This window comes from Bombina bombina, chromosome 5 (genome assembly GCF_027579735.1).
Source record: "Bombina bombina isolate aBomBom1 chromosome 5, aBomBom1.pri, whole genome shotgun sequence".
Lineage (NCBI taxonomy): Eukaryota > Metazoa > Chordata > Amphibia > Anura > Bombinatoridae > Bombina > Bombina bombina.
This window is the reverse complement of record NC_069503.1, coordinates 601,416,367-601,434,223: the sequence shown is the minus strand read 5'-3', so window position 1 is coordinate 601,434,223 and position 17,857 is coordinate 601,416,367. Positions and strand designations below refer to the sequence as shown.

The 17,857-nt window shown below is 38.0% G+C and overlaps 1 protein-coding gene across 4 annotated transcripts in view; it reads left to right on the top strand.

The window, feature by feature from the left end:
* LARS2 (leucyl-tRNA synthetase 2, mitochondrial) overlaps positions 1–17,857 on the top strand; it is a 515,565-nt gene that overhangs the window by 207,663 nt on the left and 290,045 nt on the right. For all 4 annotated transcript variants that reach the window (XR_008402566.1, XM_053714561.1, XM_053714560.1 and 1 more), the window contains one exon: positions 5,861–6,004. Coding sequence is in view for 3 of the 4 variants with exons in the window: in XM_053714561.1 (XP_053570536.1) it covers positions 5,861–6,004 (144 nt within the window). In the remaining variant the exon portion in view is untranslated. The remainder of the gene's footprint in view (positions 1–5,860; positions 6,005–17,857) is intronic.

Below are 17,857 nucleotides of genomic sequence, written 5' to 3'. Positions count from 1 at the left end.
AAAAAGACTTAAATATATTCAACAACTATTTTCCTCTTCGGGACAAATTCTTCCTTTTAACAACTTAATAAATATGTTCGAACTTCGTAGACATCGTTTATTTGCGTACTTCCAAGTACGTCATTACATTAAATCTCAAGACTGTGGTTTTGACAGTGGTTATCAATGGTCTGAGATAAATGAATGTATCAAAAAGTTTGCTGCATGCAAGTTTACAATTTCTTTTTTAGATAATATTATGCTAGCTAAACAGGAACAAATGCTTTTTTCACAAGCTAGTCACTTTTTTGTTACAGTTGTTTCCCGATGTTGAGTCATTCTATATTAATTACAGTTTTGCTGTACTAGAAAAATTAAATATTTCAGTTAGTTGGAAAGAATCACATACTAAGCTATTACAGAACGCATATCTAACTCCTTTGAGATTATCTTAATTTTCTTTAGCTATTAAACAGTGCAGCCCTAAATGTCGTTTGGCAAACGCAGATATTTTATATATGTTTTTATACTGTCCAAAAATACATCAATTCTGGGGCAAAATTAATCACTGGTATGGAAAGCTCTATCAAGATAGTTTCAAAATTCAAGCCTATCATGTAATTTTTCTTATTCACCCTAACCTGGTAATGGTTAAATGAATAATATTAGATTATTAAATACTATAATTATGGTGACTAGACTTTTGATTCTGAAAAATTGGAAGGACTCGTATCCTCTGAGATTTTCCGACTTCCGTAATTTGCTTCTTCAACAATTACTTTTTGAATCATATAATACTTTATTTATTTTAAGGATAGGGCTGAAGAACTCTTTAAAATCTGGAGCCCGTTAATTATTTTACATCCTCGTAAAATTCTGGAACAAATCCTGGCCCCTCTGGGTTATTCAGAAGCCTATCGGAAGTTTTTTGGGTAAAGTTTATAAGAAACCAAAGTTTTGGGTCTTATAAGGGGCACGTTCTGGTTTTAAACAGCTACCAAGGTCAGGGGTGAGAGACGGAGAGTAGAGAGAGGAGCATTTTTCTTTTTTTTTTTTTTTCTTCTCTTTTCTTTCCTTAGTTGTTTGCTGATTTAGTATAAAAAGCTTCCAACAAGTATACTGTTATTTCTTTTTTATCTCAAGGTTTACTATGATGTTTGTTATTATCCCATGATTTTGATTATAGGTCTATGCTCTTTTTTTCCAGTGAGATATTGTTTTAGTACATGATATACCCTGCTAGGTGCAATGGTAAAGCAAATGTGCTTAATTTATTTTGTGTACTTTGTTGGATAATAAATAAATTCAATTAAATAAAAGAAGTCCACAACACACCATCCTGTTATTTTTCTGGTGATGTTTCATTCTTTTTGCACATCTTTTTTCCCTGCTTCTATTTGTTTGCTCTTATTTATTTTCCTTTTTTTTTTTTTTTTTTTTTTGCTTAGCTAAATGTCAAACTAGTTTCCAGTTAGGTGGGAGTTTTTTCTTATAGAGATCTTTTCATCCTCCTAGTGACTGGAAAGAGTGATTCCCAGGGGTAATGGATCCTGGACTCTCATCACCATGAAATAAATAAATGTTTCAGGTAAGCATAAATTATGTTTTTCATACCATTACCCTCTTCTTTAAATACTTCTTATGGAGGTAAGATGGATTTTTCACCTGATTTCAAATATTGCCTTCTTTCTACTATTGTAGAGGTGTTGGAGGCTATGCCACCTTCAAGTAAGTGCAAATGTTTCCTGCCAGAGAATAAGGATGCTATGGTAGCAGATCTGTCTTCTATGCCTCATAAGATGAAAAGAGTGTTTCAAGTTTCCAAGGAATCAAATACTTCTTTTTAAATATATTTTTTATTGATTTTTCGAACAAAAAAGTATCATATCAGATCATATCAAGTCATATCATACATATAGCAAGATAACACAGATATTACAATTTAACCTAAAAAATTGAAAAACAATCGAAATAATCAAATGCCTGTGTACCTGTCCTGTCATTCATTCATGAATATTTCATAATAATCACAAATCAACTCAAACATGGATATTACATCCTAACATGTATCATAGATATTATCATATCTTATTAATTTTTAGAATGAAAAACAAAAAAAGAGAAAAAAGAAAAAAAAAACCTGCAGCAGCTTGATATCCTTATACTGATTTCACGTAGGATGCTCTTATCTGACCCTCCCTACAAACTAGACATGTCATCTGAATTTTCAGATTAGAATACTTTCCTAAGATATGATACACTAAAACTATATATATTATCCAGTCATTATACCATACACATAAAACACTGAAAAGAAAAGAGAGAGAAAAAAGGGAAGAAGAGAGAAAAAGAAAAAGAGGGAAAAAAGAAAAAAAAAGGGGGAAGCCCCCCCCCCCCTTATCTGTCAGTATTGATTGAATCATCTGTCCAATATCTGGGAAAACGCCCTGTGAGGATATTTTGAATAACAAAAATAGAAGTGCGGAATGGTTTGACCAATTGGATTTGAGTAATGTTCGGGAGGGATTTGATTACTTCCTCCCATTTTGAGAAAAATACCTGTACCTGCTCTACGTTTAGATCCTGTATGTTATATTGTTCAATGGTGAGTTGCATGATGACTGCTTTCTTAAATTCAGAACATTTTGGGGCATATGTCGCTTTCCACGTTTTGAGTATAAGATTGCGAGCAAGTATTATTAAAGTATTAATGAGTTTATATTCCTTGCCTCCTGGTGTATATCTTATTTATTTTCCTTTTTTTTTTTTTTTTTTTTTTTTTTGCTTAGCTAAACGTCAAACTAGTTTCCAGTTAGGTGGGAGTTTTTTCTTATAGAGATCTTTTCATCCTCCTAGTGACTGGAAAGAGTGATTCCCAGGGGTAATGGATCCTGGACTCTCATCACCATGAAATAAATAAATGTTTCAGGTAAGCATAAATTATGTTTTTCATACCATTACCCTCTTCTTTAAATACTTCTTATGGAGGTAAGATGGATTTTTCACCTGATTTCAAATATTGCCTTCTTTCTACTATTGTAGAGGTGTTGGAGGCTATGCCACCTTCAAGTAAGTGCAAATGTTTCCTGCCAGAGAATAAGGATGCTATGGTAGCAGATCTGTCTTCTATGCCTCATAAGATGAAAAGAGTGTTTCAAGTTTCCAAGGAATCAAATACTTCTGATTCTAAACTTTCTTTGAAAAAGGAGTTTTTGTCTGAGGATCAGATATCCTCTTTGGAACAATATTTGGGCTTAACTTAATTTCTCTTTAAGTTAGAACACAATCTCTTCTACAGGAGGTTTTACTGACTCGTGGTGTCCAAGACTCCACTACCTCAGAAGGTCAAACAACTGGATTTATTGTTTAAACCTTTGGCTGGACCTGCTGAAATCTTTCCAGTCCCAGACCACATTTCTGAGGTGATATCCAAGGAATGGAACAAACCGGGAATTCCTTTTATCCCTTCTCCAAAGCTGAAAATGTTTCCATGTGTCTCTAATAAGTCTGACCTTTGAGAGTCCATTTCAAAACTGGATAGAGCCATTTCTACTCTTTTTTTAAAAAAACTACCATTCCTTTAAGGATCCCATGGACAGGAAATGGAAAGGACTCTCTACAGGCAGAGATTTTTGTTGAAGCCAGCTGTCAGCATAGCCTGTGTGGCTGGTGCAGTGACACTTTTTGGTGTGACTCCTTAACCAAAATGGTGTTCGAGTACATCTCTGTGGAATAAATTAAAGTTAGCTTAAATCTGATCAAAGTAGCAAATTCTTTTATTTGAAAAGGACATTATTCAGTTAAATGCAAAGAATGAAGCCTTATCTGTACTTTCTAGTAGAGCCTTATGGTTAAATTCTTGGTCTGTGGATATGGTTTCTAAGATCAGACTTTCATATCTTCCTTTCCAAGGGAAGATTCTTTTTTGGCCCAGGCTTAGATGCATTTATCGCTAATATAACTGGTGGAAAGGGTGCTTTCTTACCTCAGGTTAAACAGTTTAAATGCATAGACCAGGGCATTTTTGTTCCTTTTGCTGGTCTCAAAACCAAAAGTAATCTTCCACTAATAATCAAGGCTTGTGGACTCTCACCACCTTATGAAAGAAAACAAAATGTATGATTACCTGAAAAAATGTACTTCTTTAATGGTGGTGAGAGTCCACAAGACCCACTTGAAAATAATTTGGTTCTAGCATGCACCACATTTACTGTTCTCCTTTACTACTTTTTTTGTTATTCTCCTTTGCTAAGCTATGCATAAGAGTGAGGTGGACATGGAGGTGGGAAGGATTAAAAGTTCTTGATATGATGGATCATTTTTGCCTGTCTCCTGCTGGACTGAAGTTTAATCCCATAAACCAAGGCTCGTTGACTCTCACGACAATGAAAGAAATTAATTTATTGGGTAAGCATAATTTTTTCTTTTTTTTCTTCTTGTACCTAAAACATTCAAGTCCTTGTGCTGAGAAAACCCCCCAAAATATTTATTATTGTGTTTGTGAGGTGCGTCACTGTCCACCAAGCAGCGGAAGTTCACTTTATCAGGCATAGAGCAATCAGTCCTCAGATGACTTCAGAATCTTCCTTTCATGCAAACATTTTTTTTAAATAATGCTTTTTATTACTTGATAGATTATATGTGAAAACATATGTTCTCTGTGTCCTTCAACGACAATACATGTATCTTAAAGACAATATGTATCTTGCGCACTAGTTTATGATGTGAGTCCTGAATACAGCCCTGCACAATAATTTTCTGAGTTATATTGTTATTCTCTCTCCATTTCTCTGCCATAGTATTATCATTACAAATAAATAGATAGGAGATACCAATTAACACCTTTTGTATAAAAACAGAATAAAGGCCATTTATCTTATTAGTGCTCCATAGTTTTGTGGTGGTTCTTTAGGTCACTTACAAAGCATGTTTAAGCTCTTATGTTTAATTTATTCTATCTGGATGGTATCATTGCAGGTATATATTTTTTTTATAATATACAAAAACAGCTAAAACTCTGTGATTCTATTATTTACTCTGTATTTTATATGATGAAATAAATGAAAATAGTTATCTAAAACAGATCCTCTGTAGCTTTATATTAGCGTAATTAATATAACTAATTGTGTCCTGTGTTACCATTTTAATTTTTAGGAAATATTAGAGTTACATAGAAATGCAAAAATAAACCACTGTAATGTTTTGGTCGCATGTAACACCCTGTAAAAGGGTTAAATTCATAGTTTAAGGGACATAAAAACCCAACAGTTTCTTTCATGATTCAGCTAGAGCATTCAATTAAAAAAAGGTTAGCAATTTATTTCTGTTATCACATTTTCTTTGTTTTCATGTTGTTCTTTTTTTAAGAGCATACCTTTATACAGTATGTAGTGTGCACGTGCCTGTAGCGCTACATGGCAGCAAACACTGCTCCCATCTAGTGCTCTTGCAAATGTATAACATTAATAAAAAAAACTGTTGCCATATAGAGCCCCACACGTTAATTTTATACTCTATACTGAATAATCAAATAAACATTTTGGGTTTCATCATGTCTCTGATTGCATCTCCAGAGTAGCAATGCACTTCTGCTGCAGAGGAAAACATGACTGGTGATTGCTTACTGGCTGTGTTCAGCTACAGACCATTAGTGCATTTCTGCTCTGGAGCTGACATTAAAAGGACATGAAACCCAACATTTTTCTTTCATGATTCAGATAGAGAATACAATTTTAATAAAAATTCTTTGTTATTTTCATGTTTTTTTTTCTGTTATTTTTTTCTTTTGTAAATGTGCATGTAGTAAGCTTGTAGCATGACTTTAACTAGTGTTTACTGAAACATAATCAGATAATCTGGAAAACATTTATGTTGCTTTAAGGCCTTGGTTAACTGGGACCCAGTGGATCACACAGTTCTGGCTAATGAGCAGGTGGATGAAAATGGATTTTCCTGGCGCTCTGGAGCAAAAGTCGAACAAAAGTATCTGAAACAATGGTTTCTCAAAACAACTGTATTTGCAAAGGTATGGGAACACAATAACTCTCTACCATGTTTAAACTGCATAAGCAGTGCTGATTTTAGTAGTACAAACTTCATTGTACGCATTGTTTTTTTTCCATAGAGCATTTTACTTTTAAACAGATTCTTTATTTTTTCTTATTCTAGAGGGTTAAGCATATAGTCATTTTTTTCACCCGAAACACCCCCATTTTCCTCCAGATGATAATACAACCAGTAACTGGTGCATACACATGTATTAATTTGTTCTCCAGTTGTATCCACATCTAAAGCAGCACAGGAACTAGGCACTAGAATGTTCCTCTATGTAATTGACAAGAACTGATTTGAATGTAGTTCATGTTGCTTATTTTTTTCTTGTACAAGAAAATAAATAATAATTTTGCCTCAAATTCAGCATGTGGGTTGTTAGATTATGACAAATGAAAGTTGATACTTTGCAAATCAAATTTTATAAATACATTTTATTCTTTTTCATTCTACTTTTGTTAAAGGATTATAAATGAATGATCACCCTATATTTTGAATTTTCTTGATTTTGAGAATTTGATTGAGAACCTAAATTGTGCCATGAATGTGAGAACAAAACCTTATATACAGAATGCATAAAACAATAGTATAGTACTAAACAACTTAAATTTAAAATTAGAAATCATAACATATAATCATAATATAACAATACTATTCAGGGCTTGACAAACTCAGGTGCCAGGGCTGCATGCCATATGGACCTGGTGCCTGTTTTTGTGAGCATTTAACAACATCCATACTACCCTCTGCTACTGTCATAATACACTTTCCATAGTTTCATATGCTGCTGATCTCAGTGAGTGATCTGCAGCATCTAACTAGGCCATGCCTGGGAACTAGATTTTGTAGTAGGGAATGTGCGCAAATAGAGCATTAGTAAGGCTGCACTCAGGTTAAGCAGAGTAATTCTCATCTGTAATTATTGTTTCTGTAATCTTGGAACACTGCACTTCAAGTTACAAGCTGAGAGAATAGTGACTGCTATATTGACCAGGAATAGCCTGTGGCAGCTCAGGGGAACTGTGCTTGCAAATCTTGGAGGAAACAATATTGTTTTCCATCATTTGGTCTAGGTGTTTTTCATAGATATAGCTGTAAAAACAGCTACCTGGTGACATCATGTCAAGGAAGCACCAGTCTACCAACAAATCTATACATGCGATACCAGCAGCTAAGAACACCAGAAAAATGTAGAAAGGTGCAGATGCCTTTTACTATAAAGTTGAAGTCAAACCTGTTCTTACCACAGCATTATGACTAGCCATACTTGCAGACCCTCAGGTGTTAGAGATTATTTCTCAGGGGTACTAAATCAGTTATTGCTTCCCATCCACCTTGTGTGAGATTTCTCCTATCACAAGTTCCTAGAGATCCAGTAAAGACCTTTTTGTCTCAGAGTTTAAAGCAAAGTGGGTAATTATCCTAGTTCCCAAATTTAGAACAGACCCCCTGGTTTTACTCCAATCTCTTTATTCGACCAATGAAAGAGGGTAAATTGTGCCCAATTCTGGAACAAATTTCTGAAAGTCCCAACTTCCAAGATAAACACTATTTACACTATAATTCCTTTAGTGCAAGAGGGACAATATATGTCTGACCACCATAAAAGTTACAAGCTATGGCTTAAGATTTATTTACTGTTTTACAAAAAATAGCCACACATGGCACTGCTATATAACATAATCTAGGTAGCAAATGGATTCACAAGCACTATAAAAAACCAGCACCACAATTATTTGAAAAAGCGCACTCTGTTTTATGCTCCTGTCAAGGAGCATTCGTTATAAAGTGATCCTTTAAACAAGCCACTGTTTGTTTCATCTGGAAATATCCATTGATGTGCACTTTTCCTCCTGTCTCTATGTTAAAAAGAACTTGGGTTCTGCGGTTTGCTTCTCTGTAATCCTCATCGCTGACTGCTGAAAGCCACTTTTGCATCACCACAGCTACCTGTAATTGGTCATTCCAAAAAAATCTTCCCTTCCCCATCCCTTCATTAGCTTAAGATGTAATGTATATTACAATACACTCTGAAGGAAACAAAAAACAGTGAGCTGAAAGCCATAAACTTTATTTGATACTGGAAACTTCGTCCGTAAAGACCTTAATCATAGACATGAATGAGAATTCCTCTCGCTTCATTAAATAGTCCACTAAAAACTTGCCAATTGGAAAATCATCCTGTCTGAAATTGAACACCTTATTTGAAATGCTGACCACTAATGCCATAACACAGATACAATTGTTACTTAATGTATAGTGACTTTGATAAAAAGCATTGATTAGTTCAAAGATAACTTAATTGTACAAAACATCAAAAGATCCCATTAAAGTGCAAACTAAACAACAGTCACCAAATTGCACGTATATCTAAATAAATAGTAACACTATTTATCACGTGTATTCTACAAATATATAAGAAATGCAATCTGTTATTGAGAGTTATATACTAAATGGTAGCAAAAATTAGAGATAATTCATTAAGCTACATACCCATAGCAGTATTGGAAAAGATAAATCTAGTAAAGCAACAATTTGCAATTACATATATTGCCAATGGCTAATCACACTTCCATAATAAACTTTATAATATGTTTTCCCATAACTTATCCAATATCCTAATAACAATGTTTAATAATGAATCACTTTTACCTCTAATAGTTAATTACATTATCCTCAATTTTAAACCCGAAAGGACATCAAGATCTTAAAGTAAAGGTCCAGAAGGCCTCTCTCTGGAGGAGTTTAATTAAGGTATTTATTACCTTATAAGGGAAGACTCTGTTAGTCACAATACAATGGTCACTACAACATTTTAGTATAGGCACCTTCTCTTCAGTTAGATGCGAAACATGTGCTCTTCAACTGCTTTTCATGGTAGGTGGATCAATATTAATAGAGTTATTTGACTCCTCAAACTTGAGTGTCCTTCCTAGGCTTAATCACAGAGTCAGTGTCTATGTGCTTAGCCCTGATAGACCAACGCAGAGACAAACTTCAATGGGTATCTGCTCAACTTCATCACACTCCACAACCATCAGTTGCTCAATATATGGAGGTTGTCAGTTTAATAGTGTCTGCATCAGATGCAGTCTCCTTTGGGAGTTTTCATCTCAGACCTCTGCAATTATCTCTTCTTGGAACAGGGATTATGAGGACTTGTCTCAAATTATTATATTGGATCGAGAGAAAAAGCAATTTTTTTAAGTGGTGACAAATTCACCAATCTCTTGTCCAAGGTGCCTTTTCCTTCAACCAGTTATTACTGTTATCACCACAAATTCCTGCCTATGAGTTTAGGGGGCAGTCTAGGGGAATCTGAAAGTGCAATCTTTAGAGCCCTTAAGAGTTAGTCCGGCTTCTGGCAGAAGTCTTCCATTCGGTTTCAGTCAGACAGTGTTACTGCAGTAGCCTACATAAATCATCAAGGGGAAACTCTGAGTTCCCTAGTGATTAAGGTGGTGTCCCCAATATTCAGATAGATTGGAGTGCCATCACTATATGATTTCAGCTATTCACATTCAAGGAGAGTATTCTCTGGACTAGTTAGTGAGAAGTTGAGGTTTGCTAGATAGAGAGCTTAAATCATCTCAACTTAATCACAAGCTATTCCTATACTATGCCAGGTCTCAGGATTCTTAGGCACATCTGATATATGGCCTAGTAGCTCCTTGGTCATTCAATTTAATATACACGTTTTCTATGTATGGATAAAACTAGAACACTATTCAGTGAATCTGATCGCTTCAGTTTTGCCTCAGATTTTGGCCATATCTGTCCTCTACCACAAGTAGATTGCCAAAATTAGGCTGGTAATTCAACCAGTTTCTCCTCTTTGGAGTTTTAATCTGGTCTTGAGGGTTCTTCAGTCCTCTCCTTTCCAACACATGCATGGATTAGACCTTCAGCTATTATCCTGGAAACATCTTTTCCTATTTGCTATTTCCTTGGCTAGAAAAATTTCAGAGTTGTATGCTCTTTCTTGCAAGCTTTCTTTCTAATCTTTTCATCAAGATAAGGCTGTGATTTGGATAGTTAAAAGGATATGAAACCCACAATGTTTCTTTCATGATTCAAAAAGAGTATGCCGTTTTAAACAACTTGATAATGTACATCTATTATCAAATTTTCTTTGTTCTCTTGGTATCTTTTTTTGAAAATCAGGGATGTAAACTCAGGAGTGGGCACATGTCTGAAGCGCTATATGGCAGCAGTTTTGTAAAAATGTTATCCATTTGCAAGAATACCATGGAAACAAAGCAAATTTGATAGTAGAAGTAAATTGGAAACTCTTAAAATGATATGCTCTGTCTGAATCACTAAAGAAAATGTTGGGGTTTCATATCATTTTAATTCCTTCTAAAAGTTATATCTACTGATACAATTAACCAAGAAATTGTGGTTCCTTCTTTCTGTCTAGATCTGAAAAAAACTGTAAAGAAAGAATAATAACAATGTTGTTTTCACAATTTGGATATAGCAACAGCTTTAACATCCTATGTGGAATCATTCAGAAGTTTTTCTTCCTTATTTATTCATTTCTCTGATCCTCACAAGGGACAAAAGGCCACAACAGTTACTTTAGCAGCTTGGCTTAAAGCTTTAATTCTTAAAGCTTATTTAGTGGCAGGGAAGACTCTCTCCTGAATGCTTGTATGCTTATTCCAGTAGAACAGTTGCTACTTTTTGGGCTTCTCAAAATGAAGTCTCCATAGACCATCTTTGATAAATGTTATCATTTTGACATGTTTGCCTCTTCTGAGGTTGCTTTTGGTAGGGATGTAGGGCGAGATATAGTGCCTGATCAGTAACTAACCTGCCTTACCTGTTTTTTCCCGCCCCATCACATGGTGGTCTTGTGGATTTCACAACTTAGGTATAAAATACCACATTTTATGTCTCGCTGACTCTTACCATCTTATTTAAGAAAACAAAATGTATGCATTACCTATCTTTCTGGCCCATCACATGGGGGTCTCGGGGATTTCACTGCTTGGATATAAGATACCACATGTAATGTCTTGTGGACTCTCACCATCTTATGAAAGAAAACAAAATGTATGCTTACATGATAAATTAATTTCTTTCATGAATAATAATATTGAGAGACCACAGACCTTGTCTTTCTGCACATTTGGTGGCAGGACTTTTATTGCATTTCATTTTCGCTGCTTTGTCCTATCCTACTTTTCTAATTTTCCTCCTCTACTTGTCTGTATGTATGACTGAGGAATTCTGAGATATTGGGAGGGATCAAAGCTCTGATATGCATAGACGGCCCTAGTGTTAGGCCAAATAGGTGACGGCATAAGGCCTCACTTGTGACACGGCCTCACACAGGGCCAAAGAAAAAATGTCTTGTGCTTCTTTTCTTTTTTTGGACAGTTACTTTTTGGTATTATTTTGGCCCCTCTACCAGCACTATCCCTTGCAGCCTCTCAGACACAAACACAAGTTCCCTGTATAGAAAGATTAGGTTTCTCCTTTCCCTCCACCTTCTGAATGCCTTATTGCTGTGCTGTCAGCTTCAGAGTAATTAGGAACAGACACTGGCACCACTGAACCTGTAAGAGAAAGAGGAGGGCTGCACTTAGTCTGCTTATTGTTAAAGGGAAAGTCTATTCCAGAATTGTTATTGCTTAAAAAGGTAGATAATCCCTTTACCTATTCCCCAGTTTTGCATAACCAATAGTATTGTATTAATACTCTTTCTCTTGTTAGGTGTATCCAGTCCATGGATCATTCATTACTTGTGGGATATTCTCCTTCCCAACAGGAAGTTGCAAGAGGATCACCCACAGCAGAGCTGCTATATAGCTCCTCCCCTAACTGCCATATCCAGTTATTCTCTTGCAAGCTCTCAACATAGCTGGAGGTAGTAAGTGGAGAGTGGTGTATTATAGTTAGTTTTTTTAACTTCAATCAAAAGTTTATTGTTTTAAAATGGTACCGGAGTGTACTATTTTATCTCAGGCAGCATTTAGAAGAATCTGCCTGCGTTTTTCTATGATCTTAGCAGAAGTAACTAAGATCCACTGCTATTCTCACAGATGTCTGAGGAGTGAGGTAACTTCAGAGGGAGAATGGCGTGCAGGGTATCCTGCAATAAGGTATGTGCAGTTAAGTTTTTCTAGGGATGGAATTTGCTAGAAAATGCTGCTGATACCGGATTAATGTAAGTTAAAGCCTAAATACAGTGATTTAATAGCGACTAGTATCAGGCTTGCTATCAGAGGTATATACTCTGATTAATGTGCAATATAAAACGTTTGCTGGCATGTTTAATCGTTTTTATATATGCTTTGGTGATAAAACTTTTTGGGGCCTAGTTTTTTTCCACATGGCTGGCTTTATTTTTGCCTAGAAACAGTTTCCTGAGGCTTTCCACTGTTATAGTATAAAAGTTACAGTTGGTGCAGTTAAATTACAAACTGTGACATTCAACTTCCCTCAGCAGTCCCCTGCATGCTATAGGACATCTCTGAAGGGCTCAAAAGGCTTCAAAAGTAGGAGCTGTGGCAGTTGTTATGACTGTTTAAAAAACATATTTTTCGTTTTGTTAATCTGTTTTTTGTATTAAGGGGTTAATGATCCATTTGCAAGTGGGTGCAATGCTCTGTTAACTTGTTACATACACTGTAAAAATTTCGTTAGTTTAACTGCCTTTTTTCACTGTTATTTAAAATTTTGGCAAAATTTGTTTCTCTTAAAGGCACAGTAACGTTTTTTATATTGCTTATTAACTTTATTTAAAGTGTTTTCCAAGCTTGCTAGTCTCATTGCTAGTCTGTATAAACATGTCTGACATAGAGGAAACTCCTTGTTCATTATGTTTAAAAGCCATGGAGGAACCCCATAGGAGAATGTGTAGTAAATGTATTGATTTCCCTTTAAACAATAAAGATCAGCTGTTATCTTTAAAAGAATTATCACCAGAGGATTCTGACGAGGGGGAAGTTATGCTGACTAACTCTCCCCACGTGTCGGACCCTTTGACTCCTGCTCAAGGGACTCACGCTAAAATGGCGCCAAGTACATCAAAGACGCCCATAGCGATTACTTTGCAGGACATGGCGGAAATCATGGATAATACCCTGTCAGCGGTATTAGCCAGACTGCCTGAATTCAGAGGAAAGCGCGATAGCTCTGGGGTTAGACGTAATACAGAGCGCGCAGATGTTTTAAGGCCCATGTCTGATACTGCGTCACAATATGCAGAAGCTGAGGAAGAGCTTCAGTCTGTGGGTGACGTCTCTGACTCGGGGAAACCTGATTCAGATATGTCTACTTTTAAATTTAAGCTTGAGAACCTCCGGGTGTTGCTTGGAGAGGTTTTAGCTGCTCTGAATGACTGTGACACAATTGCAGTGCCAGAGAAATTGTGTAGACTGGATAAATACTACGCGGTGCTGGTGTGTACTGACGTTTTTCCAATACCTAAAAGGTTTACTGAAATTATTACTAAGGAGTGGGACAGACCCGGTGTGCCGTTTTCCCCCCCTCCTATTTTTAGAAAAATGTTTCCAATAGACGCCACCACACAGGACTTATGGCAGACGGTCCCTAAGGTGGAGGGAGCAGTTTCTACTTTAGCAAAGCGTACCACTATCCCTGTCGAGGACAGTTGTGCTTTTTCAGATCCAATGGATAAAAAAATTATAAGGTTACCTTAAGAAAATGTTTATTCAACAAGGTTTTATCCTGCAGCCCCTTGCATGCATTGCTCCTGTCACTGCTGCTGCGGCGTTCTGGTTTGAGTCTCTGGAAGAGGCCTTTCAGACAGCTACTCCATTGACTGAAATACTTGACAAGCTTAGAACACTTAAGCTAGCTAATTCTTTTGTTTCTGATGCCATTGTTCATTTGACTAAACTAACGGCTAAGAATTCTGGATTCGCCATCCAGGCGCGTAGGGCGCTATGGCTTAAATCTTGGTCAGCTGACGTGACTTCAAAGTCTAAATTACTTAACATTCCCTTCAAGGGGCAGACCCTATTCGGGCCTGGTTTGAAGGAAATTATTGCTGACATTACTGGAGGTAAGGGTCATACCCTTCCTCAGGACAGGGCCAAATCAAGGGCCAAACAGTCTAATTTTCGTGCCTTTCGAAAATTCAAGGCAGGTGCAGCATCAAATTCCTCTGTTACAAAACAAGAGGGAACTTTTGCGCAATCCAAGCCGGCCTGGAAATCTAACCAGGCCTGGAGCAAAGGCAAGCAGGCCAGAAAGCCTGCTGCTGCCTCTAAGACAGCATGAAGGAACGGCCCCCTATCCGGCAACGGATCTAGTAGGGGGCAGACTTTCTCTCTTCGCCCAGGCGTGGGCAAGAGATGTTCAGGATCCCTGGGCGTTGGAGATCATATCTCAGGGATATCTTCTGGACTTCAAAGCTTCCCCCCACAAGGGAGATTTCACCTTTCAAGATTATCTGTAAACCAGATAAAGAAAGAGGCATTCTTACGCTGTGTGCAAGACCTCCTAATAATGGTTCCATCGTTCAAAATGGAAACTATTCGGACAATCCTACCTATGATCCAGGAGGGTCAGTACATGACCACAGTGGATTTGAAGGATGCTTACCTTCACATACCGATTCACAAAGATCATCATCGGTTCCTAAGGTTTGCCTTTCTAGACAGGCATTACCAGTTTGTGGCTCTTCCCTTCGGGTTAGCTACAGCCCCAAGAATTTTTACAAAGGTTCTGGGGTCTCTTCTGGCGGTCCTAAGACCACAGGGCATAGCAGTGGCCCCTTATCTAGACGACATCCTGATACAGGCGTCAAACTTCCAAATTGCCAAATCTCATACGGACATAGTGTTGGCATTTCTGAGGTCGCATGGGTGGAAAGTGAACGAGGGAAAGAGTTCTCTATCACCCCTCACAAGGGTTTCCTTCCTAGGAACTCTGATAGATTCTGTAGAAATGAAAATTTACCTGACAGAGTCCAGGTTATCAAAGCTTCTAAATTCCTGCCGTGTTCTTCACTACATTCCGCGCCCTTTGGTGGCTCAGTGCATGGAAGTGATCGGCTTAATGGTAGCGGCGATGGACATAGTGCCATTTGCGCGCCTACATCTCAGACCGCTGCAATTATGCATGCTCAGTCAGTGGAATGGGGATTACACAGATTTGTCCCCTCTGCTAAATCTGGATTAAGAGACCAGAGATTCTCTTCTCTGGTGGCTATCTCGGGTCCATCTGTCCAAAGGTATGGCCTTTCGCAGGCCAGATTGGACAATTGTAACAACAGATGCCAGCCTTCTAGGTTGGGGTGCAGTCTGGAATTCCCTGAAGGCTCAGGGATCGTGGACTCAGGAGGAGAAACTCCTCCCAATAAATATTCTGGAGTTAAGAGCAATATTCAATGCTCTTCTAGCTTGGCCTCAGTTAGCAACCCTGAGGTTCATCAGATTTCAGTCGGACAACATCACGACTGTGGCTTACATCAACCATCAAGGGGGGGACCAGGAGCTCCCTAGCGATGTTAGAAGTCTCCAAGATAATTCGCTGGGCAGAGACTCACTCTTGCCATCTATCAGCGATCCATATCCCAGGTGTAGAGAACTGGGAGGCGGATTTTCTAAGTCATCAGACTTTTCATCCGGGGGAGTGGGAACTCCATCCGGAGGTGTTTGCTCAATTGGTTCATCGTTGGGGCACACCAGAATTGGATCTCATGACGTCTCGCCAGAACGCCAAGCTTCCTTGTTACGGATCCAGGTCCAGGGACCCAGAAGCGACGCTGATAGATGCTCTAGCAGCACCGTGGTTCTTCAACCTGGCTTATGGGTTTCCACCGTTTCCTCTGCTCCCTCGACTGATTGCCAAAATCAAACAGGAGAGAGCATCGGTGATCTTGATTGCGCCTGCGTGGCCACGCAGGACCCGGTATGCAGACCTGGTGGACATGTCATCCTTTCCACCTTGGCCTCTGCCTCTGAGACAAGACCTTCTACTACAAGGTCCTTTCAATCATCCAAATCTAATTTCTCTGAGACTGACTGCCTGGAGGTTGAACGCTTGATTTTATCAAGGCGTGGCTTCTCCGAGTCAGTCATTGATACCTTAATACAGGCACGAAAGCCTGTAACCAGGAAAATCTACCATAAGATATGGCGCAAATATCTTCATTGGTGTGAATCCAAGAATTACTCATGGAGTAAGGTTAGGATTCCTAGGATATTGTCCTTTCTCCAAGAGGGTTTGGATAAAGGATTATCAGCTAGTTCTTTAAAGGGACAGATTTCTGCTCTGTCTATCCTTTTGCACAAGCGTCTGGCAGAGGTTCCAGACGTCCAGGCATTTTGTCAGGCTTTGGTTAGAATTAAGCCTGTGTTTAAACCTGTTGCTCCTCCATGGAGCTTAAACTTGGTTCTTAAGGTTCTTCAAGGAGTTCCGTTTGAACCCCTTCATTCCATTGATATCAAACTTTTATCTTGGAAAGTTCTGTTTTTGATGGCTTTTTCCTCGGCTCGTAGAGTCTCTGAGTTATCAGCTTTACAATGTGATTCTCCTTATCTGATTTTCCATACAGATAAAGTAGTTCTGCGTACAAAACCTGGGTTTTTACCTAAGGTAGTTTCCAACAAGAATATCAATCAAGAGATTGTTGTTCCATCATTGTGTCCTAATCCTTCTTCAAAGAAGGAACGTCTTTTACATAATTTGGACGTAGTCCGTGCTTTAAAGTTTTACTTACAAGCGACTAAAGATTTTCGTCAAACATCTTCCCTGTTTGTTGTTTACTCTGGACAGAGGAGAGGTCAAAAGGCTTCGGCAACCTCTCTTTCTTTTTGGCTTCGGAGCGTAATACGCTTAGCCTATGAGACTGCTGGACAGCAGCCCCCTGAAAGGATTACAGCTCATTCTACTAGAGCTGTGACTTCCACCTGGGCCTTTAAAAATGAGGCTTCTGTTGAACAGATTTGCAAAGCGGCGACTTGGTCTTCGCTTCATACCTTTTCAAAATTTTACAAATTTGATACTTTTGCTTCTTCAGAAGCTATTTTTGGGAGAAAGGTTCTACAGGCAGTGGTCCCTTCCGTTTAAGTACCTGCCTTGTCCCTCCCTTCATCCGTGTACTTTAGCTTTGGTATTGGTATCCCACAAGTAATGGATGATCCGTGGACTGGATACACCTAACAAGAGAAAACATAATTTATGCTTACCCGATAAATGTATTTCTCTTGTGGTGTATCCAGTCCACGGCCCGCCCTGTCCTTTTAAGGCAGGTCTAAATTTTAATCTACAGTCACCACTGCACCCTATGGTTTCTCCTTTCTCGGCTAGTTTCGGTCGAATGACTGGATATGGCAGTTAGGGGAGGAGCTATATAGCAGCTCTGCTGTGGGTGATCCTCTTGCAACTTCCTGTTGGGAAGGAGAATATCCCACAAGTAATGGATGATCCGTGGACTGGATACACCACAATAGAAATAAATTTATCAGGTAAGCATAAATTATGTTTTTTACCTATGTGATACCATGTATCTAAGGCTCTGCAGACTGCCCCCTTATTTCAGTTATTTTGAAAGTTGTATTTTAGCCAATCGGTGCTGAATCTTAAGTAACACTATGGGAGTGAGCACAATGTTGTCTATAGCACTCATGAACTAGTGATTTCTAGCTGTAATAAAACTGTCAAAATGCATTGAGATAGGAGGCAACCTTCAAGGGCTTAGAAATTAGCATATGAGCCTACCTATGTTTAGCTTTCAACAAAGAATACCAAGAGAACAAATCAAATTTGATGATAAAAGTAAATTGGAAAGTTGTTAAAAAGAAATTGAGTGTAGTTAGTGAAAAATCAAAAATACCGCTCCACT